Source organism: Orcinus orca, chromosome 7 (genome assembly GCF_937001465.1).
Source record: "Orcinus orca chromosome 7, mOrcOrc1.1, whole genome shotgun sequence".
NCBI classification, from domain to species: Eukaryota; Metazoa; Chordata; class Mammalia; order Artiodactyla; family Delphinidae; genus Orcinus; species Orcinus orca.
The window spans coordinates 17377131-17404187 of record NC_064565.1 but is presented as its reverse complement, the minus strand read 5'-3'; the positions used below and the strand labels follow the sequence as shown (position 1 = coordinate 17404187).

At 36.5% G+C, this 27057-nt stretch overlaps 1 protein-coding gene across 4 annotated transcripts in view; it reads right to left on the bottom strand.

Annotated features, from left to right (window-relative positions):
* Window positions 1-2418: 2418 nt before the first annotated feature.
* C7H2orf76 (chromosome 7 C2orf76 homolog) overlaps window positions 2419-27057 on the bottom strand; it is an 86532-nt gene continuing 61893 nt past the window's right edge. For all 4 annotated transcript variants that reach the window (XM_033440380.2, XM_004276504.3, XM_033440377.2 and 1 more), the window contains 3 exons: window positions 17188-17225; window positions 10077-10158; window positions 2419-2589 (listed from right to left, as the gene is read on the bottom strand). In XM_033440380.2, the coding sequence (XP_033296271.1) occupies window positions 2513-2589; window positions 10077-10158; window positions 17188-17225 (197 nt within the window). In that variant the 3' untranslated portion in view covers window positions 2419-2512. The remainder of the gene's footprint in view (window positions 2590-10076; window positions 10159-17187; window positions 17226-27057) is intronic.

The following is a 27057-nucleotide window of genomic DNA, read 5'->3' as shown; positions in this document are numbered from 1 at the left end:
TCTGTTCTATTCTATTTCTATTCACGCATGGGGTTGCCCATCATCAGATGCTTTTTGGGGGCAACACTGAGATAGCACAATTTCTTTCTTCTTTATATATATATATATATATATATTTTTTTTTTTTTTTTTGCGGTACGCGGGCCTCTCACTGTTGTGGCCTCTCCTGTTGTGGAGCACAGACTCCGGACACGCAGGCTCAGTGGTCATGGCTCACGGGCCCAGCTGCTCCATGGCATGTGGGATCTTCCCGGACCGGGGCACAAACCCGTGTCCTCTGCATCGGCAGGCGGACTCTCAACCACTGCGCCACCAGGGAAGCCCTTCTTTATATATTTTGAGAATTATGTACATTGATAAGTTTTCTATGTTTTGAACCAATCTTTCACTCTTGGTTAAAAGCCCTTTTTAGTCGTAATGTATTTTAGTTTCTGATTTTTACATCTGTGTTTACAAGTGAAAAAAGCCTATATGTAACTTTCTAATAAGGAAAATAAATACATGCCAAAACAAAGGATTAGACATATGTACATATTTTTGCATTATTTGTTAAAAAGAAAACATACAGGTAAAGGTATGCTTAATTTTTCTTAAAAAAGAAACAGGGCTTCCCTGGTGGCTCAGTGGTTGGGAGTCTGCCTGCCGATGCAGGGGATGCGGGTTCATGCCCCAGTCTGGGAAGATCCCACATGCCGCAGAGCTGCTGGTCCTGTGCTCCACAGTGGGAGAGACCACAGCAGTGAAAGGCCCACATACTGCAAAAAAAAAAAAAAGAAACAAAGTGTGTGTAAATTGAATGTTTGCAAAATAATCAAATGGAGTATGCTTTAACCTGTTCTTCTACTTACTAAATTCCCTATTTGGGTTGATGGTGTCACCATCAATCCAGTCACTCGCTCCAGGAAGAATCATTGAAGTCTCCACTCCTCCTCCTACACCTTCCACACCAGCCATTCACCTAGTCCCAAAGATCCTACCTCATACCTCTCCTGGGAGGCCACAGGATGAAATGGGCAAGGTCGGGAATTTAAGAAAGACCTCGATCCACCCCCAGTGCAAATTACTGCATTGCCTTGGGTAAGTTACCATACCCTTTCGGGCCCCAATATCCTCAGCCATAGATAGATAAGATACTATCAAGACTAGAGAGTTGTGGTAAAAATTAAATAACACATGTATGTACCTAACACAATGCCTGCCATCTAATGCATGAGCAAATGTTAGCACTATGTCAACAAGGTCTCCTCTTCTACATTCCCCCCTTCTGTCAAGTCCTAGGGGAGTCCTTCCAATCTTCCTCTGGTCTACGACAACTGTCCTCTAGTCTTTCTGCCATCTGGACATTGCTGCCAAAGCTTACGTTCTAAAATACAAATCTAATCATGTAATTTATCTGTTTAAATCTTTTCACTGGCTCCCAACTACCTACTAGATAAAATTTCCAACTCCTCAGCATAGCTTATAAGGCCTAGCTCAACAGACCTTCTGCCCTTATCTTCCTCTACTCCAAGTGCTTTGTCTTTAAACAAAGCAATGCATCTTCTGGTTATGTTAACCAGACTTTCAAGTTTGATTTTTTAAGCAGAATAGGTTTTCTTAAATTAGCCTATACCACAATGAAACCAATTTGCCCTTCTAGCAGTTTTAAGCTTCATGGAATAATTCTAGAGCCAACTAACCTCTCTCAGAGTTCCAATTAGATGCATGCTGGCTGAAAGGCCCCCTTGAATTCACTACTCTTCGGGTGCTGGTAGTCCGTCATTAAAGTATTATGTTATTTTGAAAGAATGTATCATCCATGACTTAGACTTGTTCTCAATGAACAATTTTCTTCCAGAAGTACAATCATCCTGCTATCTTCTCTCTCCAAATAGATGAGTTTGATTCTATTATAGTTTGCTCCTGAAGTCAGGAAACACAGCTCAGAAAAAAACATTTCAGCAACGTTATTTGTGTGGGCTTAATACAAAAAGAAAGAAAAGCCCTCTAACATCAGAAAACCTCCCTAAAATATACCCAATTCAATTTCATGTGTGGTGGCGTGTAACATGGTAAGTGAAAAGATGGCATTCATGGTCATAAGAGACTCTTACAATCCCTGCTAGCCAAAGATAGTAACAGGGGTCTAATTAGAAACTATGGAGAAAACACAAAATAAACAGAATGACCTTTAAGTCTTATACTCTTTTTAAAGAATCCAACATGCAAGTCACCAAAATGACCTCTAATTTCAGAAAAACAAATTATAACTAAAGAACCAACACTCCATGGTGATTTTTGAATCACTATTTCTTTCACTTAAAAAAATCACGTTTTCCCCATAAATAAATATATTATTTTACAACAAGAAAGAAAACAATGAGACCTGCAGAAGAGAGAACACACAGCAGATTTTACCTCAAATGGCAGAGCTTCGGATTAATTTTTTTAAGTTTATTTGTCAATTTAAAAAACTCACTAGTGGAATAAAGAGCTTAATACAAGTATGCAAAAAGGAAGTCCTGTGAAGTTTTCACCAGGATGAAAGGGGATTAGCTTTGTAGTTCTTATAGTCGTCTTCACAGAAGAATGCAATTTCAGTTTCATTGGCTGAAAAAAAAGAAAAATAGAAAATGGAAAAAAAAGTGAATGTAAAACTAGATTTTACAAGTATGGAAATCCATTTCTCTGATTCAGTGCTTCAGTTGCCTAAAGTTAGAAAGATGAGTTACTTGTTTGATTTCACATTTCACAAAATCAGCAAGAAGTATAAGCTCTAGAATTCAACTGATTAAAAAGAAAACTAACCAAAAACATTAAAAACAAAAATTAACACATGCATCTGGTTTTCAAGAAATCATAAAATTGCTCATTTATAGTCCTCTTAACAGTCCTAGAAATAATAAGTCTTTACTTTTTCTTACTGAAGGAGGAAAACACTTTCTTTTGCCTCTCTGAAATTGGCCTGTAGGTATAATAATTTAATACTTAGAGGATCAGTAGAATATTTTACAGATCACTTTACATTCTCCCTCATGACCCATCAAAATATGTGTCTGAAGAAGTTAATTTTTTGCCTGCTTATGACTAATTCATGAGGCTTCAACAATATGCAAAGTGAAAGACACAAATTGGCTTCTACCGCAATACCTTCAAATACCTCTAATTATTCACAGGGGATATGGCACAGCTAAAGGACCCACAAAGGTTCAGAGCAGTCACAATTCTTTCAACTTAACAGGTCAAGGACTCTGTCTTCTGAAACAATAAGTCAGCAACATTATTAATTCAGAATGGAGACAAACCTGATGGAAAGCCTTCCAATTACTAAACATGCGATTCTTTAAGGCGTCACGCCAACAAGTTCCACATTTGTTTTTTAAATTAAACCAGAAGTTAATACAGTCTGCTTAGCTTTTACAGAAAGAGCAAAAAGGCCTTCAGAATCTTGACAAGAAAACAGACAAGATTATTTGTAAGGAATACTGATCACACAATTAACATATCCTCCTAAAACTGACAAGTGAAACTCTTCAAGCCAAATAAATAGGATAATAAGGAAGGATGCCAAGGATTACCACTGGTCTCCTAGTTTACAGCTCTCATCTCATTAGAATTTATCACAGAAGAACGAAATTAAAGAACTTAGCATGACATTTCTTTAAAAATGCTTTTTGCTGCTTTTAAGAATGCCAAATTTAATGTTTCTCAAACCTAAATTACCGTGCTCTTTACAGAAAATATAAAAATACTGAAAGAGGAAAATAAAATCACCCATAGTCTCAGATCCTCATTCCAGTCCTACCGTATCTTCAAGATTAGATGAAGATTAATCTTGATAAAAATCAGATTACAAGCTCTTGTCACAATAAGCCTGGATGTGCGTGGAGGGTGTAGGGGATGGAGAGACACAGAAGAAAGAAGCTGGGAATCAATGAGAGGGGCTGTAAACAAATGCACCCTGGGCAAACAGTAAGTTAAGGTACAGTGAAATTTTACAAGAAAATAGCATTTAAAAGAACGGCTAAGAGCTCTACACTTGGAATCAAGGGGCTTCAAAAAATTCAGCATTCAAAGAGAAGATATTTTGAGATCTATCCTTCATATAAAAAGCTCCTGGGGTTTCCTTTTTTGAAGAGAAGCAAGCCCAAAGGTACACTACATAATTTGCAAGTGATTCTAATATCCTCCTCCTAATGGAGAATGAGCAAAAGCCCCCCGTTCTTAATAATCACAATGCAAGGTTTCATCCATGATGTGCTATTTACATACAGAACTTTACATCGTGCTTTGCCCACACAGCACTTTGCTCAATACACACTAACTGTAATTACAATTTTACTTACTGCGGTTGACATTTATCTCTGTACCCCTTCTGAGAAACTAATATATCGTATGGCTCTTCAGGACACCAATAACAGGTTTAGAATTAAGCGGATAAAAAGAAAGAACTGACAAAGCATTTTTGTTTTGACACATAGGTTCTCTTCGTTCTAATTAACTTACAGATCAATCCATTATCTACATAATACATATAATACAGACTCAAAATGAGATCATCTAGGTAAAGATTTTATTTTCAGATGAATGAATTTTTTTCAGGAAAACTAGATTGACAAATGGGTTAAAAACTCAAATGGTCCAGGCTGTTGAAAATTTTTCACCCTTAAATTGGAGAATAACACACAAATTAAGAGTTAGTTGCTCTGAACATTCAAAAGAAAGACATAAAATGGATTTTAAACTTTAGTAATGTGGTCCTCAAACAGAAATAGAATATAATGTTTTTTTTAAATCTATAGAACTCTGTTGAAAATGTTTGAATGATTTCACGTATTTAGACTGTAAATCGACTTGCCAATTAAAATGAAAACAAATAACGAACGATTTTCAAGACCTCTACAAACCACCCTTTCCACCATTATCCCTTAAATTCCTGCTTCCCAAATTCTATTTAAAATGGCTCCAGAAGAACCCTCGGGAAGTCTACCACATGCCAGTCCCCTAGGGCACCTGATTTTAAATTAAATGTGCTGCAGGCGGCAGTGCACTCAGGTGCACAGTGCTTTGGCATGTGAATCTGAAATGAATGTGCATTCTCAAATCCAATAAATACACTCCAGCTCATCCCTTTGTCTTACTATCAAATGAAATCAAGTAAGAACTCTCCAAATACATTTGCGGTTCATTTTAATACTGACTTTCAAGTTTAATAAAATGAATGCAAGCTAGGACATCACATGTTGGATATGAAATTAAGAATTTTATAAAGTTTCCATTATAAAATACACATATATACACCTTGAACAGTAAAATAATGACTTCAATTTTTTAAATATAAGAAAAACAATTTTAAATGTAAAATCTCAAGAAAAATTAAGTGCAATGTACTTAAACTCCTCAACTAACTTATTTCAATAAACTCGCCTACCAACAAGGATTTAGTGTATAGTTTCTAAATCCCTAGGCTTGTACTAGTCAGTACCAAAGCTGTGCGCAGCACAGCAACTGTCATCTGAGGAAAGAGACTGAGACGTGCATCCTGACTGCAGTACAGATAATTAATGATCGGGGCAGACTATCATCGGGTGGGCTGTAATGTGAAAATAACTGCAGATTATTGGCAAAAACAAAAACAGAAACAAAAAAACCACGAAGGGCCAGGTGTGATTTCTGCAGCAATTTGAGACCAAAGGGACAAAGTTTCACCCTCTCCCCTGGTCCAGGACTATACCCCATCCTTGCAAGTTTCACAAAATCCTAATCTACAAATCATTCAAAACCATGCTCTCTGCTGAGTTATATTTTTAGCTTTTCACCAAAGGAGGTCAACAATCCAACAGATAGTTCCAAACTACTGTGTCTTATTTCGTAGCTGCTTGAGCATCTGTTTTCAAGCTGGCAGAGAAGATTTCAAACTAGTTTGAAGAAAACAAATAGTAAAATGAATCTGACCTTTGATAGACTGGACACTGTGATTTCCACAACAACGAGGGGAGGGCAAAAAGGGAAGAAACATGTCTGGGAGGTTCCTTCTGACCCTCTTGCTCTGGAATCTCAAATTCCCTGGTCCCACCACCTACTTAATCGAGTACAAGACCACCGCTGTTATGATGTTAACGTGAACAGCCAGTTTAACGCGCTGTCAAAGGAGAAAAGCACGTATGCCCCAAGATATTACTATCGAAAAGAGACTGGGAAAGGGACCCAAACCTTCAGGAAACACAAATCAAATATGATCCTGATAAAGAAGTGGGAGCCAAGGAATCCTATAATATGAGCTGCTTATCCAAGATCACCCAGAGGTGCTAGGCACAAAGACTGGGTTCTGGTTGTGGGCAGACAACAGGAGTGACACATAAGATGAAAACAAACCACAAGGGAGTTTGGGAATTATTACAAGATCTGGCTTGATGCGAACTCTTCCCACACATGAGCACTTATGGTTTGGCCGCCTGTATCTTGTTTTAAAATATTTCCAATGAAACATAACTGACTTTAGAAGAGTTACCCTACCCAAGTTTCTTTCCTAAACCAGAGAAGATTCAAAAGATAGCAGCAGTAGAATGCAGCGAAATGAAAGAGATAAAATATAACCCCAAAAATATTTAACACGCAAATTTATTACTTAGGGGAATTAGTCCATAAAACCACAATTGTTAATAACAAGATGAAAATCTTTAAATTATAAATAACAATTCTAGGTAAGGCCTTCTTCTTCCTTCCACAAAGCAAATCTTTTTATTTATCTATTTTAGAACTAAATCCACAAGCAAAAACCTCCCCTGACGTCAAGCGTAGGCAGAATATACAATTGGGATCTGCAATGTAGATAAAAGGCCAGAGAATTTCTCGGTGAGAAAAGAAATCTTCAAACCAGTTTGCTCCCCTAATTTCCCCCCTCACAGTCTTTCTTTTCCTTTCATGGTTTTTACAGAAAAGTCCTAATGATACATTTGTTACATTGGCATTATTCCCATGGCAATTGGCTATGATAGCAGAGTGACAGCTCTACAGAAAGATCAAGTGGTAAAGAGGAGAGAGTGATGACTTAGAATTTTTCTCTTAAACCTCTTAAAACCCTAACCAGGCATGGCACCGGGGGAGGGAAAATTCCCTAGAAAAATCACACACTTCAAGAATCACTTTTACCATCTACTTGCACTTAGAATTTTTTGCACTGCTCTAGGCAACAAAGGGGAACATGCAGGAGAGGGGAATCACTTCCCACAGGGACCAAAGTCACCCTCAGGCAGGGCTGCAGGCTTGCCATGGCAGGAGAGCAGTTTGAAGTACCACCCTGAAACCAGTGGAGAACCCACAAAAAGGATCTGATGCTGATCTAAGATCTATGGCCTTAAAACAAGAATGACAAAAAGAGGGATTTGATTTACACCGTTATAGGTGGTTCATTACTTAAATCTGAAATTAGTAACAATTAAACCAACAACTTGATGTTTTAACAAATTCAAAACATTTGCCAATTGCTTTCTCCAAGATGGCTTCCAAATAAACTAAGTATTTTTGAGGGCCTTTACATGCATTGCTCTAGATGCTTTCATATACATTCTTCTACTCAACCCATGAAAACCCTCTGAAATAGGTTTAATTATTTCTGTTTTGTTTTACAGAAATCGAAGTAGAAGTTCAGAGAGGCTAAATGGCTTCCAGGTCACAAAGCAAGCAAAATGTGGAGACTTCATTCAAACCAATTTTCTCCAAATTTAGGAGTTTATTCCTTAAAATTGGGTCCTCACTTTACAAGTAATACATGTAAATAGTAGAAAAAAGTTTAAATTATCAATGCAAGAACCATTAAATAATGTGGAGAATAAAGGGAAAAAGATTAATTACTGGCAATGCCACCACCCAGAGAAACCATTTCTATAATTTTAGCATATGATCTTTTCTCCATATACATATACAGACATGTAAACACATACATTTTAAAATAATAATGGTATCACACAATATAGTCTATTTCCATTCAATAAACAAAGATCTGCATCAATGAATCCCAAACAGAGAAGGTGAGAGATAACACCTCAGAAGGCATATCACAACGTGGGGGGAGTCACAGAGTTGAAGAAGCACTTCTGTTGGCTTGGTAATAGATATGACAGAAAATTAAGTTTGAGAAAGTCTTATTCGTCAAACTGACCTACAGAAAGTTAGAGGTAATACAGCTTCCGAACAATAGTACGAGAGAACATTCATTTCCTAACACTCCCTCAGATACTACCACTGTTCTTCACGTCTGCTAGTCTTATAATCACTGCTTGTTGAAGGTCACCCAGACATTAAGTGGCAGAGTCAAGCTGTGAACCCAAGCACTCTGACTCCAGCCTCTAATTCTTAACCACTAGAGTAGAAAACTACAAAAAATAGTATCTATTTTCATGTGCATTTCTCTCATTTCTAATAAGGCTGTACTATTTTTTATGTTAGCTATTTCTTCTATCAGTAGAATTTATTTCTCCTTTTTATACTAATTATAAGACCTCTTTATAAAGTCAGGCTAATAACTTTTTCTTTGTCATATATGCTGCAAATATTTTTTCACAGTTTATTGCTTCTCGTTTAACTCTATGTGGTCAAATCTATCATTTCTCCCGGCTTTATGGCTTCTGGCTTCAAAGGCATGCCCTTTCTAAGGGCATGCCCTTCTCCCCAAGATTATGAAACTACTGACTTACATTTAAGAAAATTTTTTTACATTATCACATTTAACCTATAGAGAATTTATTTTGGAATGAAGACTAAGAATTTAAATTTGATTTTCCCAAATGTTTTGGCAATGGGCCCAACGTTTTCTGGCTAATTCATTCTTTCCCCCACTTATCTGAGATGTCAAAATTTTGTTATACTGTGAAATTTCTTTTAGTTGGTTTTTGGATTTTCCAGTCTTTTCCATGGAGTTATCTGTCAATTCCTATATCAATACCAGTCTATTATACTAATTATAGTTTTATGCTTAACAACAAGCAGTTGTTAAGTGCCACCTGCTATAATAATATAATAGCAATTGAAGAAATAAATGCCAAATTGAAAATTGTTTTTCCAAATAACAGCAATCAATCTCATGTATTCACAATAAGGAAAGACACTGAATCTAGCCAATAGTGTAGACTTAAACACAGTAAACAAGTCTGACGTTATACAACATGGTATTTAAAATCATATTTAAATTGGAAGATATGTCAGGAACCCACTTTAGCCACATGTGTCATTTAAAAATGAATTCCTGACAGATGTGACTAAAATAACTCAATAAAACACCTGTCAAAAAAATGTAAGGCTTCCTAACATGGACTTCATGAACTTTAGAATGCTCCTTAACCCGTGCATATAAAAAAATTAGAAAGTAAGTATGATTTGCGCTGTTTCATTAGAGTCACTGACCACAAAGGCATGTCAGAGGCATAATGCCTTCAACTGCTCACATCTCTCTCACAAACTTCATCCAACTGCCACATCATTTGTAAGTGTACACATAAGTAGAATTATAGTGACATCTAATGGTCATAAAACATGTCACACAGCACTTCTTTAAAACTACATGCATATTCCAAGTTGAAAGGCTAAATCAGGCAATTTTTCAACTGTACACACTAGGCTCCTATTTGAAATTCCATGACTTGGTCGGCCCAGAGTGATCCGGATGACTAACAGAAACTACGCTGCATGTTACACAAACAACATCTCACTTCATTATTCCACATGAGTTCTACCAGGCCCTATTCTCTTAAACTATCTGCTCAAATGATGCTGATATGAGTAAGTAGGTTATTAAGTGAGTAATAACCTGTCAATCACTTAAAATAACCCTCCGCAGAATTCTGAGCATACCTTCTGGAAAGAACTATTTGCATTCTGAATGTTTGGAGAACAGATATCTACTTCCCTGGGTCAAAGGATCTGAATCTACATCATTCTTGTCCTTTTCCTCTGAATAATTATACAGTAGTGTAAAGAGCACCAAGGGTACCATTTACATTGCATTAAGTTATCCAAATATAATCAGCCAGGTATCACCATACAGGCCAGGAAAGCCAGGGCCCCCTCCAACTCTACATGGCACGCACACTCCTTCTCACCGATTCCAGCTGCTTTCAGGGTGCTGTCTTCTTTTAACAGGAGTCTGTCATCATCTTCCAAACTCAACACAAGTTCATTTGTCTAGAAAGAAAGAAAATCTGCATTTTACCAGTACTTATATGTGTTTCATGCTTGGTAAGATTCCTCAAAGACAACTGAATTGGTACTTTGAGTCACAGCAATAATTTACATTCTGCTGCCATCATTGTAGGGAGAGAAGTGAACAGATAGATACACAGTGAGTACCTGCTAAATGCACACACTCCATAAAGCACTGGGGAGACAGTGCTAGAACACAGAGCTTTGGAGCTGGAGATGGGTTAAAACTCAGGTTCCACCAATATCCAGCTGCGTGGTCTCAACAACCACCTCTTAGAGGTCTCAACAAACAAACCTCTCTTAGAGGTGCTCTTATTGTGCTCATCTGTTAAAAAACAAAAAAAGTAGGGGGAGGGATGCATCTTCTTACTACCCTGTGGAGAGGATGAAAAGAGATGAAGCATATAAAACCCTCAGGACAGTGTCAGCCACACAGGGAGTACTGTTAGCTGTCACTGTTTTGTTATCATCATCATCATCACATCCTCACAATAATCCAGGAGGAATTAGAGAGGTTAAGATATAGGCCCAGAGTATATGGCTAGTCAGCCAGGGGGCTGAGGTTCCAGCTTTGGCCAGTCTTTTTTTTTTGTTTTTGAATTTTATTTAGTTTTTTATACAGCAGGCTCTTATTAGTCATCCATTTTATACACATCAGTATATACATGTCAATCCCAATCTCCCAATTCATCACACCACCGCTGTCCCCCATGGCTTTCCCCGCTTGGTGTCCATACGTTTGTTCTCTACATCTGTGCCTCAACTTCTGCCCTGCAAACTGGTTCATCTGTACCATTTTTCTAGGTTCCACATGTATGCGTTAATACGCGATATTTGTTTTTCTCTTTCTGACTTACTTCACTCTGTATGACAGTCTCTAGATTCATCCACGTCTCTACAAATGACTCAATTTCATTCCTTTTTATGGCTGAGTAATATTCCATTGTATATATGTACCACAACTTCTTTATCCATTCGTCTGTTGATGGACATTTAGGTTGTTTCCATGACCTGGCTATTGTAAATAGTGCTGCAATGAATACTGGGGTGCATGTGTCTTTTTGAATTATGATTTTCTCAGGGTATATGTCCAGTAGTGGGATTGCTGGGTCACATGGTAATTCTATTTTTCGTTTTTTAAGGAACGTCCACACTGTTCTCCATAGTGGCTGTATCAATTTACATTCCTACCAACAGTGCAAGAGGGTTCCCTTTTCTCCACACCCTCTCCAGCATTTGTTGTTTGTAGATTTTTTGATGATGGCCATTCTGACTGGTGTGAGGTGATACCTCATTGTAGTTTTGACTTGCATTTCTCTAATAATTAGTGATGCTGAGCAGCTTTTCATGTGCCTCTTGCCCATCTGTATGTCTTCTTCAGAGAAATGTCTACTTAGGTCTTCTGTCCATTATTTGATTGGGTTGTTTGTTTTTTTAATATTGAGCTGCATGAGCTGTTTATATATTTTGGAGATTAATCCTTTGTCTGGTGATTCGTTTGCAAATATTTTCTTCCATTCTGAGGGTTGTCTTTTCGTCTTGTTTATAGTTTGCATTGCAAAAGCTTTGAAGTTTCATTTGGTCCCATTTGTTTATTTTTGTTTTTATTTCCATTACTCTAGGAGGTGGATGAAAAAAGATCTTGCTGTGATTTCTGTCGAAGAGTGTTCTTCCCATCTTTTCGTCTAAGAGTTTTATAGTGTCCAGTCTTACATTTAGGTCTCGAATCCATTTTGAGTTTATTTTTGTGTATGGTGTTGGGGAGTGTTCCAATTTCATTCTTTTACATGTAATTGTCCAGTTTCCCCAGCACCACTTATTGAAGAGGCGGCTGTCTTTTCTCCATTGTATATCCTTGCCTTCTTTGTCATAGACTAGTTGACCATAGGTGCGTGGATTTATCTCTGGGCTTTCTATCCTGTTCCATTGATCTATATTTCTGTTTTTGCAAAAACAAAAACAGTCTGACTTCTGAGAGAAGCAAATTTGCCTCTGCTGAAAGTCCACATATCTAAACACCTTGCTGACAAACACTTGGTCCCATGTCATGTTAACTAACACTTCTCGTGTGATTTGGGGTGGGGGTAGATGAGATTGCTCTCCGATGCTATTCACAAATTCAGTTAAACATCATAAATACAGGATTGCTATCTGCCTGTAAACAGCACCTAGTAGTGAGCACTAGTTGGGCACACAGTACCACCTGTCAACCAGAACGCAGCTGTTTAGTGACGGATTCTCTTTCTAGAATATGGCTGAGAGGGAGGCTCAGCAATGAGGCCTCTCAGCAGCCGAAAGAGCTGACCCAGAAGCCATGCTCCAAAGTTTTACTCACTAGAGAGCACAGGGGCTTAACCTCCAAAACACACAGATTCAAAGGGGGAAAAAGAACTTCACTAAAGACATCATTAGTTAATTGATTTAATATTTATTTATTAAATAAATAAATATCTATTTAATAGATATTTATTTATTAAATAATTAAATATCTATTTAATAGATATTTATTTATTAAATAAATATCTATTTAATAGATATTTATTTATTAAATTAATTAATATTTATTTAAGAAATATGCACCAGGTCTTAGTTGCAGCACACAGGACGCTCCATGCTGCATGCGGGATCTTCGTTGCCGGCTGCGGGGTCTTTAGTTTTGCAGCATGTGGGATCTAGCTCCCTGACCAGGGATTGAACCCAGGCCTCCTGCATTGGGAGCGTGGAGTCTAAAAAATCATTTTAGAATAGGTAATACGTACTCACAATACAAAATTCTCCAAGTACATAGGGACAGAGTGAGAAGTAGTCTCCTCCCAACCCCATCCAATTAGTTCTTCTCCAGAGAATTTGTACTGATTCTTATGTATCCTTCCAGAGACTGTCCCTGTATGTGTACATGCAGGTGGAGGTGGAGATGTGCATGTAAACTTTTTCACACAAATAATGGCATATTATATGCTGTGTTCTAACACCTTACTTTTTTCTCTTAAAATATCTTAAAGTCATTCAAAATCAGTGTAAGAGCTGCCTCATAACTTATCAAGGTTGCAGCATATTCCAATGAAAGTATTAACTCTCCCTCTCTGTCCCTACTGATGGACATTCAGGTTGTTTCCTATGTCTTCCTACCATACACAATCCTGCAACAAATATCCTTGCACATATATTATTTTGCATAAGTTTTATCTGTAAGATAAATTCCTAGAAGTAGAACTGTTGAGTCAGAGAGTAAGGGCAATTTTTATTCTGACAGATACTGCCAAATTACTCTCCAAAGAAGCAGTACCCATTTATACCAATGCTACCCATCACTGAGAGTCCCTGTTTCCCACACGCTCACCAACACAGTGTATTATCAAAATCTTTTGATCTCTGCCAATCCAGCAGATATAAATTAAGTATAGTCTTAATTTGTATTTATTTTAAGTAAAGATTTGAATATTTTCTATTTTTTAAGAAACTTGTAGGATAATTTTTTAAATGGAATTGTAAAATTAGGCCTTTCCTGTAATATAAGTTAGAAAATTTTCTCTTAGTTTTTCAGTTGTTCCTTCATTTTTCTTATAGTGTCTTTTTTTAAAAAGAAGGTGCTGAATGTCTGTTGAATAAATTAATGAATAAAGTAAAATGTATCAATCTTTTATTTTCCTATCATATTTGGACCTTCAGTCTAAGATTACTTTTAAAATTCCATGTTTACTTCAAATATTTTAATTAATTTCATCTTTTAAACTTTTAATCATAGAGAATTTCAAACATACAATGTATACAGAATAGTACAATTAACCCTCCTGTACCCATCACGTGGCCTGAACAAATTATTCACTCATGTTAGTCTATTTCATTTCGACCCTCACCTGTGGGTTTCATCTTTGATTTATGTCATTAACCCAGTGAGTACTTATTTTGGCATAAAGAAAAGGATATGGATTCAATTTAACTGTTTTCTAGATGTCTACCTAGTTCTTCCAATAACATTTACTGAATCCTCCATATTTTCTCCATAAATTTGAAATGCAATATTTAATATATATTAAATTCCTATATATAATAAGGTCTATTTTGGGGCTTCTAATTCTGTGCCATTGAACGAACAGTTTATGTGACAGTACCATACCGTTTTAACTAGTATAGTTTTATAAAATGTCTTAATATATGCCAGGGTTAGTCACTTTCATTTCTCTTTTTTCTGACTATTCTTCATTATTTATTTTTTGCATCTTAGTTTTATAATCAGTTTCTTTAGCTCATATATATATACACACACACACATCTACACACACACATATATATACAAATACATATATACACACAACTGTAGAATTTTATTTCGATGGCATTAAGTTTGTAAATTAACTATGAGAGAACTGACATCTTCTTGCTGTTGCATCTTGCCATCCAAATATCCTAATATTTCCACTTAAGTCTCATCTTGTACCCCTCTTTACATGCTTTACTTTTTTGTTAAATTGAGGTAGAATTTCACATAAAGAAAATGCATATATCTTAAGAGAAGTTCAGCTCAATGAGTCTGGACAACTGAATACCCTCACCGGCATTTAAAGTCTTCTTCTTAAAGATCTTGCATATTTCTTACTGAGTTTATTCCAGAGTGTGACTTCTTCCTTTCATATACTTTTAACAAGGATAGCTATCTGGTTTCCAAACTCACAAAATATAAGATAGAAATTATGTTTTTTCTTTCAAATCTTTTTGATAGGAATTATGACTTTACAAGTAGCCTACTGATTATAATCAAAATACAGACACACAAATACATTTTCTTGATAAAAAATAAATCATATTATGGTAATTATTTGTAACTATTGATTCATTCAATAAACACTGAGCTCATCATCCAAACAGGAGGCTCTGGTGGGAAGGTATCCAGTCACCTTTTTATTGTGATGGCAAGAAATTTCTGTGTATACCTGGTAATTGTAATTAAGAAAGTCTTTGGACCTAGAAAATTTGGGAAATGGGGAAAATGCCTTTCGTGAACAAGTTCATTAAGATACAGGAATTTGGAAGTCTCTCCCTTTGGCTAAGGAAGAAGATTAAAATTACAGGTGGGTTGGAAAACTGACAGTCTGAGCCAGTGATGCTTATAGGCCCTGCAAATGAGGAGTAGAATGCACATGGAAAAATGAGAAAAAATGTCTGGTAGTTGGAAAAGGCACAAATGAGGACCTGTGGGTAAAATTTTTAAGTCTTAAAACCATATCTGTGAAAATATATTGACTTCTTCCTTACAAAAGTTAAAGTGGAAATTTGAAGAACCATCTCTGGGGTATATAGTCTGTACTTAACTAGAATGATTATGGTTTAGATGAAAGTTTATAAAGCCAGATTCCAGAAACATTCTAAGTGACTTAATTTGTTCTGGGACTCTTTCTTTAAGTAAATACATTGTTCAACTAAAAAATAGGCCCGAATTTTTCAACTCTAACATGCCAAGATGGAACATATGTTTTAAATATAAGAAACAATTCTAAGATATTTCCAACTATAGCAGGAAAATTTCCTGATTTTTTTAAAATGTAATAATACTGATTATTTGAATATTATGAACTAGGTCTTCATTAAGGATAAAGGAATAATTTACTTATTATTCCTTTTAGGATACATGAGCTCCATGATGTAAAAATGCAACACTAAATGGAGAATGACAACCTTTTCAAAGAGCATACTGTTTCATTTTGACTTCATTTTATATATTTCCCTTCTACAATCAGACCAAGCTTCCTACTCTCCACGTTTTAGGGACAAGGTTGTAAAGGGTCCTGGCTTGGAGAAGAGAAAGTGGATGGAGTCTGTGGACAGATACAATTCTAGCATCGATACAAAGTACAGATCCCACACCACAGTCCCAGACACACACAAGCACTAAATTTTAAGTAGTTTGACAATGGATACTGTCAAATTTGTATATATAATCCTCGGTATAAAAAAATAAAGTTACTGGAAAGACCCAGCTTGATTTTAGCCCAGGGAAACTCATTTCAGATTTCTGACCTCCAGAACTATAAGAGAATAAATGTGTGTTGTTTTAAGCCATCAGAAAAAAAAATGTTTTTGAGTTACTAATTCATAGTCAACAGACGTACCCTCAGGCCAACTTCTTTATGATCTTTTGTTATATGTTTATTTCAAAGCTGATTGAGTTTATGGAGGGCATCTATGACTAGAGAAGAGAATGAAATTAAATGAATTCATAAAATACTTCCTTCAAAAATTGTTATGGAAACACTCCTACGAATGAGGCATTGTGCTAGGTATTGGAGATATGAAGAATAAGATACAGTCCCTTGTCCTTGAGTAGTCTGTATAATAGAGAAGGTTATTACTTTACTGAGAAGTCTACACAAGGTCACTGAGATTCAAGAAAAAAGATCACTCTGGTCTATCTGTATGAGAAGCAAACATAAAAACATCACTCTAAAAAGGTAAGAAAACAGAAATGGAAATATACGATAAACACATAACTAATCAGTCCTCTTTTGGGGAAGGCCATGTCCTCTGTGGAACTAATAGGTCTGTTCCCAAGAGCCACAGTCCGGGGCCTTCTCTCATACACCGGAAGAGTCAAATCAGAAAAAAACACGTTATTTTCATCTGCTTTTGGCTCCCTTCTTCTGGTACAGAATTAAGAAAATCAAAGAAATTGGACTGACAGATAATACCTGACTTCCTTTATATGTAACCTGAATTAATTTTACCACGTTTTATGCTTATTTTATGTTACACATTTGCTTGATATATAACGTTGCTTTTTTTTTAAATTAACACTTTCTTTTAAAGGATCTACTAACAGGAATATGACTTAGAGGTCTTTTTTTTTTTTTCCTTTAATGGAAAAGTAAGGCTATAGAAAGGGTAGCTACAAAATTAAAAATGCTATTATAATGGAAAATATTTTAGAAGTACATGTGTTCATTCATTGATTCACTAAGTCAACCAAAATTGATTACTTGCTATGTGTGTGCCAGATACTGTACATACAAAACATACCTTTGATTTATGTGGTTGATGCACAATCTTTAGTTTATCTGAAAGAAAAAAAAAAACAAGTTGTCTTTTTACTAAAACTATTCTAAAACTTCATTTCAAACTATTAAAGTGAGATGGGGGCAAGGTGGCAGCTATGAAATTGAGAAATCTGAGTCTTTGCCTTATGATCAGGTTCACTTAAACCTCTCGTACACAGTAAAGTAAAAATTACATTTGCATATCATTAAAATTAAAGATCACTGTATAAAGATATTTTAAAGCACTGGCCTTTGACACACACAACTGTGTTTGTACCATAACCTGAAGTCAACTCAGCACAGTTTCCCTTAGAAGACAGGTGAATGACATTATTCTACCCTGTTTGTTAGAGTCGCTAAATGCTAAGATTAGCAAATAAGGTTTAAAAAAAACAGTCTGTCTTAAATTAAGACAGACTTTGTTAATGTCTAGTACTACTACTATTACTAATCTATTAATCTCTCAGAATAGATTCAGTGACAGGAGGTCAAATCATACCAACAAGTTGTCACCACTCTCAGAATTCAAACACCATCAAGGATCACTGGTAATCTGAGCAAGGCTGCTAATACCCAAAGACTACTACTGTTTCCTGGTTTGGAAATACTACACAGGCTCACACCATCTAATCTGCTTTACTCAATTCAGAAAGTATCCAATTCTCCACTCAGTTTTATCTAATCATTTAATTAATGTATTATGATTACATGTGTTATTATGTCTGAATAAACTCTTAACCTTAAACTAAAATTCATTTCTATCAATCACGCTGTTTGATTCAACAAGGAATTCACTGAAATGAAATGAAACAAGATTAAAAAGGAACAAGATAAAACCCCAGAAAAAGGAGGAACCAAGATGGCAACCTAGAAGGACGTGCTCTCACTCCCTCTTGCGAGAACACCAGAATCACAACTAGCTGCTAGACAATCATCAACAGAAAGACACTGGAACTCACCAAAAAAGATACCCCACATCCAAAGACAAAGGAGAAGCCACAATGAGACGGTAGGAGGGGCGCAATCACAGTAAAGTCAAATCCCATAACTGGTGGGTGGGTGACTCACAGACTGGAGAAAAATTATAACACAGAAGTCCACCCACTGGAGTGAAGGTTCTGAGCCCAACGTCAGGCTTCCCAACCTGGGGGTCTGGCAACAGGAGGAGGAATTACTAGAGAATCAGACTTTGAAGCCTAGTGGGAATTGATTGCAGGACTTCAACAGGACTGGAGGAAACAGAGACTCCACTCTTGGAGGGCACACACAAAGTAGTGTGTGCATCGGGACCCAGGGGAAAGAGCAGTGACCCCATAGGAGACTGAACTAGACCTACCTGCTAGTGTTGGAGGGTCCCCTGCAGAGGCGGAAGGGGGTGGGGGGGCTCTGCTCACTGTGGGGACAAGGACACAGACAGCAGAAGTTCTGGGAAGTACTCCTTGGCATGAGCCCTCCCAGAGTCTGTCATTAGCCCCACCAAAGAGCCCAGGTAGGCTCCAGTGTTGGCTTGCCTCGGGCCAAACAACGAACAGGGAGGGAACCCAGCCCCACCCATCAGCAGACAAGTGGATTACAGTTTTACTGAGCTCTGCCCACCAGAGCAACAGTCAGCTCTACCCACCGGCAGTCCATCCCATCAGGAGACATGCAAAAGCCTCTTAGATAGCCTCATCCACCAGAGGGCAGACAGCAGAAAGAAGAACTACAATCCTGCAGCCTGTGGAACAAAAACCACATTCACAGAAAGATAGACAAGATGAAAAGGCAGATGGCTATGTACCAGTTGAAGGATCAAGATAAAACCCCAGAAAAACAACTAAATGAAGTGTATATAGGCATCCTTCCAGAAAAAGAATTCAGAATAATGATAGTGAAGATGATCCAGGACCTTGGAAAAAGAATGGAGGCAAAGATTGAGAAGATGCAAGAAATGTTTAACAAACATCTACAAGAATTAAAGAACAAACAAACAGAGATGAACAAGACAATAACTGAAATGAAGACTACACTAGAAGGAATCAATAGCAGAATAACTGAGGCAGAAGAACAGATAAGTGACCTGGAAGACAGAATGGTGGAATTCACTGCTGTGGAACAGAGTAAAGAAAAATGAAAGAAAAGAAATGAAGACAGCCTAAGAGACCTCAGGGACAACATTAAACGCAACAACATTCGCATTATAGGGGTCCCAGAAGGAGAAGAGAGACACAAAGGACAAGAGAAAATATTTCAAGAGATTATAGTCAAAAACTTCCCTAACATGGGAAAGGAAATAGCTACCCAAGTCCAGGAAGCACAGAGAGTCCCATACAGGATAAACCCAAGGAGAAACACGCCGAGACACATAGTAATCAAACTGGCAAAAATTAAAGACAAAGAAAAATTATTGAAAGCAGCAAGGGAAAAACGACAAATAACATACAAGGGAACTCCCATAAGGTTAATAGCACACTTCTCAGCAGAAACTCTACAAGCCAGAAGGGACTGGCATGATATACTTAAAGTGATGAAAGGGAAGAACTTACAACCAACATTACTCTACCCGGCAAGGATCTCATTCAGATTTGATGGAGAAATCAAAAGCTTTACAGACAAGCAAAAGCTAAGAGAATTCAGCACCACCAAACCAGCTCTACAACAAATGCTAAAGGAACTTCTCTAAGTGGGAAACACAAGGGAAGAAAAGGACCTACAAAAACAAACCCAAAACAATTAAGAAAATAGTCATAGGAACATACCTATCGATAATTACCTTAAATGTGAATGGATTAAATGCTCCAACCAACAGACACAGGCTTGCTGAATGGATACAAAAACAAGACCCATATATATGCGGTCTACAAGAGACCCACTTCAGACCTATGGACACATATAGACTGAAAGTGAGGGGATGGAAAATGATATTCCATGCAAATGGAAATCAAAAGAAAGCTGGAGTAGCAATACTCATATCAGATAAAATAGACTTTAAAACAAAGAATGTTACAAGAGACAACAAAGGACACTACATAATGATCAATGGATCAATCCAAGAAGAAGATATAACAATTATAAATATATATGCACCCAACATAGGAGCACCTCAATACATAAGGCAACTGCTAACAGCTATAAAAGAGAAAATCGACAGTAAAACAATAATAGTGGGTGACTTTAACATCTCACTTACACCAATGGACAGATCATCCAAAATGAAAATAAATAAGGAAACACAAGCATTAAATGACACAACAGACCAGATAGATTTAATTGATATTTATAGGACATTCCATCCAAAAACAGCAGATGACACCTTCTTCTCAAGTGCACACAAAACATGCTCCAGGATAGATCCCATCTTGGGTCACAAATCAAGCCTCAGTAAAGTTAAGAAAACTGAAATCATATCAAGCATCTTTTCTGACCACAATGCTATGACATTAGAAATCAATTACACGGGAAAAAAACGTAAAAAACACAAACACATGGAAGCTAAACAATACGTTACTAAATAACCAAGGGATCACTGAAGAATTCAAAGAGGAAATCAAAAAACAGCTAGAGACAAATGACAATGAAAACACAACGATCTTAAACCTATGGGATGCAGCAAAAGCAGTCTTAAGAGGGAAGTTTATAGCTATACAAGCCTACCTCAAGAAACAAGAAAAATCTCAAATAAAAAATCTAACCTTACACCTAAAGGAACTAGAGAGAGAAGAAAAAACAAAACCCAAAGTTAGCAGAAGGAAAGAAATCATAAAGATCAGAGCAGAAATGAATGAAATAGAAACAAAGAAAACGATAGCAAAGATCAATAAAACTGAAGGCTGGTTCTTTGAGAAGATAAACAAAATTAACAAACCATTAGCCAGACTCATGAAGGACTCAAATCAATAAAATTAGAAATGAAAATGGAGAAGTTACAACAGACACCACAGAAATACAAAGCATCCTAAGAGACTACTACAAGCAACTCTATGCCAATAAAATGGACAACCTGGAAGAAATGCACAAATTCTTAGAAAGGTATAACCTTCCAAGACTGAACCAGGACGAAACAGAAAATATGAACAGACCAATCACAAGTAATGAAATTGAAACTGTGATTAAAAATCTTTCAACAAACAAAAGTCCAGGACCAGATGGCTTCACAGGTGAATTCTATCAAACATTTAGAGAAGAGCTAACACCCATCCTTCTCAAACTCTTCCAAAAAATTGCAGAGGAAGGAACACTCCCAAACTCATTCTATGAGGCCACCATCACCCTGATACCAAAACCAGACAAAGATACTACAAAAAAAGAAAATTACAGACAAATATCACTGATGAATATAGATGCAAAAATCCTCAACAAAATACGAGCAAACAATCCAACAGCACATTAAAAGGATCATACACCATGATCAAGTGGGATTTATCCCAGGGATGCAAGGATTCTTCAGTATACGCAAATCAATCAATGTGATACACCATATTAACAAATTGAGGAAAGAAAAACCATATGATCATCTCAATAGATGCAGAAAAAGCTTTTGACAAAATTCAACACCCATTTATGATAAAAACTCTCCAGAAAGTGGGCATAGAGGGAACCTACCTCAACATAATAAAGGCAATATATGACAAACCTACAGCAAACATCATTCTCAATGGTGAAAAACTGAAAGCATTTCCTCTAAGATTGGGAACGAGACAAGGATGTCCACTCTCACCACTATTATTCAACATAGTTTTGGAAGTCCTAGCCACGGCAATCAGAGAAGAAAAAGAAATAAAAGGAATACAAATTGGAAAAGAAGAAGTAAAACTGTCACTGTTTGCAGGTGACATGATACTATACACAGAGAATCGTAAAGATGCCACCAGAAAACTACTAGAGCTAATCAATGAATTTGGTAAAGTTGCAGGATACAAAATAGATGCACAGAAATCTCTTCCATTCCTATACACTAATGATGAAAAATCTGAAAGAGAAATTAAGGAAACACTCCCATTGACCACTGCTACAAAAAGAATAAAATACCTAGGAATAAACCTACCTAGGGAGACAAAAGAACTGTATACAGAAAACTATAAGACACTGATGAAAGAAATTAAAGATGATACCAAGAGATGGAGATATATACCATGTTCTTGGATTGGAAGAATCAATATTGTGAAAATGACTATACTACCCAAAGCAATTTACAGGTTCAATGCAATCCCTATCAAATTACCAATGGCATTTTTTACAGAACTAGAACAAAATATCTTAAAATTTCTATGGAGACACCAAAGACCCCGAATAGCCAAAGCAGTCACGAGGGGAAAAAACGGAGCGGGAGGAATCAGACTCCCTGACTTCAGACTATAATACAAAGCTACAGTAATCAAGACAATATGGTACTGGCACTAAAACAGAAACATAGTTCAATGGAACAAGATAGAAAGCCCAGAGATAAACCCATGCACCTATAGTCAAGTAATCTATGACAAAGGAGGCAAGGATATACAATGGAGAAAAGACAGTCTCTTCAATAAGTGGTGCTGGGATAACTGGACAGCTACAGGTAAAAGAATGAAATTAGAACACTCCATAACACCATACACAAAAATATACTCAAAATGGATTTGAGACCTACATGTTAGACCGGACTCTATAAAACTCTTAGAGGAAAACATAGGAAGAACACTCTTTGACAGAAATCACAGCAAGATCTTTTTTCATCCACCTCCTAGAGTAATGGAAATAAAAACAAAAATAAACAAATGGCACCATATGAAACTTCAAAGCTTTTGCACAGCAAAGGAAACCATAAATAAGACGAAAAGACAACCCTCAGAAAGGGATAAAATATTTGTATATGATTCAACAGACAAAGGATTAATCTCCCAAATATATAAACAGCTCATGCAGCTCAATATTAAAGAAATAAACAACCCAATGTGAAAATGGGCAGAAGACCTAAGTAGACATTTCTCCAAAGAAGACATACAGATGGCCAAGAAGCACATGAAAAGCTGCTCAACATCACTAATTATTAGAGAAATGAAAATCAAAACTACAATGAGGTATCACCTCACACCGGTCAGAACGGCCATCATCAGAAAACCTACAAACAACAAATGCTGAAGAGGGTGTGGAGAAAAGGGAACCTTCTTGTACTGTTGGTGGGAATGTAAATTGATACAGCCACTATGGAGAACAGTATGGAGGTTCCTTCAAAACTAAAAATAGAATTACCGTATGATCCAGCAATCCCACTACTGGGCATATACACAGAAAACCATAATTCAAAAAGACACATGCACCGCAATATTCATTGCAGCACTATTTACAATAGCCAGGTCATGGAAGCAACCTAAATGCCCATCGACAGATGAATGGATACAGAAGTTGTGGTACATATATACAATGGAATATTACTCAGCCATAAAAAGGAATGAAATTGGGTCATTTGTTGAGACATGGATGGACCTAGAGACTGTCATACAGAGTGAAGTAAGTCAGAAAGAGTAAAACAAATATCATATATTAACGCATGTATGTGGAACCTAGAAAACTGGTACAGATGAACCGGTTTGCAGGGTAGAAGTTGAGATACAGATGTAGAGAACAAACGTATGGACACCAAGGGGGGAAAGCGGTGGGGGGGTGGGGATGGTGGTGTGCTGAATTGGGCGATTGTGATTGACATGTATACACTGATGTGTATAAAGCTGATGACTAATAAGAACCTGCTGTATAAAAAAATAAATAAAATAAAATTCAAAAATTAACAAAAACAATTAATACTAAACTTTCTTTGGGTTATTTGTATGGAAATATGTTAATATGAATGTTTCAGACATTACATGAAATTCCTAAAAATCTTATATGTTCTTGTATAATGTTATAAGTCATAATTCTAGTTATTATTTTAAAATGTATATCTCAGAAATAACTAAATTTCTTTGTCAAATCCATTATTATGAACTTTCATCAAATCTTTAACCGTGGTCATTTTTAAGTCTTTTGTCATTTACAGACAGTTCTGGGTGTACTCTGATGCTTTTTCAAAAATGTTCCTATAAAAGGGTTTCATCTTCAAGGAATTCATGGAAAAGACTCTGACAAGTACAGGTTTCTGGTAACTGACTATACTGCTGAACTGAATGAATAAGCATTTTCAGAACTCTAATGGAAAACTGATGAATTCATAAAAGTGCTAACAAAAGATCAAGATGAAAAAAAAATTAATTACATGGGACTGAGTGAACTGATGAGGATGATTATAATTTTTGTGACTTTCTGTTTGAATAAAAAATATCTGTTTAAAAACAACAAACCTTGATTTAACTATGTTCTAATAATACAGAAGAACAGGGTACCTATTCAGTTAAGAACGAGCACCCTGAATTACCCATTATTTTAAATAGTCAACTTTCAATTACCTATTGCAATTTTTAATATAAGGTCGGCCTATTCCCTGGACTATATGTATTATTAAGAAATAAAAATAAATCTAACCTAAGTGAAATACACACACTTAGGATGTAAATATGCCACAACTGCTAAAAATAAGCTTACAATGTACACAAGAAAATAAACAAATGTGACTTGTGAATTATCTATTATACTGAGTTACCTATTACACTCTTTTTTCTCACTGCAAATATATATCAGTTTGTTACTGGAGACTAAAGAAGCCAACAGTAGTTTTTTTTTTTAAACAAAAGGACCTTGCAATCAACTTGCAAAACTGTAGTTTGACCTTGCCAAATGTTAATCATGTTCTATATATTTTGCTAATAAGTCTTTAAATTAGAAATATCTTTGTTCTGATAGGTTCTAGAACCCCACAAGAAGGAGGCCACATTTTTAAGAAATGTGGTGAAGAAAATTTAAGAAATTTTCACCGGATTTTTCTCTCCAACAGAAATTGGTAAGACTTGGGAGGAAGGTAAGAAAGGAGAAATGACAAGCTAGCAAAAGATGTTGTATTAATGTCTCTTTCTTTGTTAAATCATCTCTTTCACTTGTTTTTCCCTCTTAAAAAAATAATCTTCATTATTAACAGAAACAATTTCTGTGGATATTGTTTCCTTAATGCAAATTCCTTGAGGAAAGCAACCTCATAAAAATAAAAACAAGATCTTATGTTTGTGGAGTATGTAATGTGTTCACACGTGCATTGTTTAATCTAATCTCACACAGCCTTAGAAACAAACAGGATTAGCAGTCCCGCACTGCACAACAATCAACATTTACTGCACACATGCACCATGCCTAAACGATAAGGATTTAGAAATAAAACAACATCCCCTGTGCTTTATGAACACACTGTCTGGCCAGGGTAAATCAGTAATAGATGTAGATGCCAATTAAATGGGAGGAAGGGCTCTGAGAAATCTCAGACTCTTGGTGGCCTGGCAGAGAGAACTGGACCTTTGTCCAAGGGCACAGAAATGGCAACTAACAAAAATGAAATCTGAGTCTGTGCCCTTTCCACTCCCCAACACCCAGTGTGTTCAATCCCATAGAGTGTAGCAATACTGCAGGACAAGGACAGGTGAGAAAGTAACACTTCAGCCTTTCTTGTCAAACACAAAGTGGCAGATTGTTAAAGAGCCAAATAAAGACAGTCAGTTGAAATCTATCAAAGCCATGGCGGTTCTCTAATTTCTTCACAGATAAATGTATCATTTTTCCTGTCAATTCATCTGAGTAGTATAGAAATAACAGGACAAGAGAATGTTAATAAGGTAGAATAATATGAGAGGTACATTATCCACTACCATGGAAAAACAAAAAGAAAAAGGAACAAGGAAGAAAAACAAAATCAACTGGAAAACAATGTTTAAAATGGCAATAAATACCCATCTATCGATAATTACCTTAAATGTCAATGGACTAAATGCTCCAATCAAACGACATAGAGTGAAAGGCTGGATAATAAAACAAGAGCCTACAGTATGCTGCCTACAAGGGACCCACTTTAGGGTGAAGGACACACATAGATTGAAAGTGAGGGGATGGAAAAAGATATTTCATGCATGGAACCATAAAAGACCCAGAACTGCCAAAGCAATCCTGAGGAAAAGGAACAAAGCAGGAGGCATAACCCTTCTAGACTTCAGACAATACTACAAAGCTACAGTAATCAAAACGGTGTGATACTGGTACAGAAACAGACATATGGATCAATGGAACAAAATAGAGAGCCAAGAAATAAACCCACACACCTACAGTCAATTAATCATTGACAAAGTAGGCAAGAATACAAAATGGGAAAAAGTCTCTTCAGCAAGTGGCGCTGGGAAAGTTGGATAGCTGCATGTAAGTCAATGAAGTTAGAACACACCCTCACACCATGTACAAAAATAAACTCAAAATGGCTTAAAGACTTAAACATAAGACAATACACCATAAAACTCCTAGAAGAAAACATTCTCTGACATAAATCATACCAATGTTTTCTTAGGTCAGTCTCCCAAGGCAATAGGCAATAGAAAAATAAACAAATGGGACCTAATCAAACTTACAAGCTTTTGCACAGCAAAGGAAACCAGAAACAAAATGAAAAGACAATCTACAGAATGGGAGAAAATATTTGCAAATGATGCAACCAACAAGGGCTTAATTTCCAAAATATACAAACAGCTCATACAACTCATCAATAAAAAACAAACAACCCAGTGAAAAAAACGGGCGCAAGACCTAAATAGACATTTCTCCATAGAAGACATACAGATGGCCAATAGGCACATGAAAAGATGCTCAACATCACTAATTATTAGAGAAATGTAAATCAAAACTACAACTAGTACCACCTCACACCGGTCAGAATGGTCATCATTAAAGTCTATAAATAACAAATGCTGGAGAGGGTGTGAAGAAAGGGGAACCC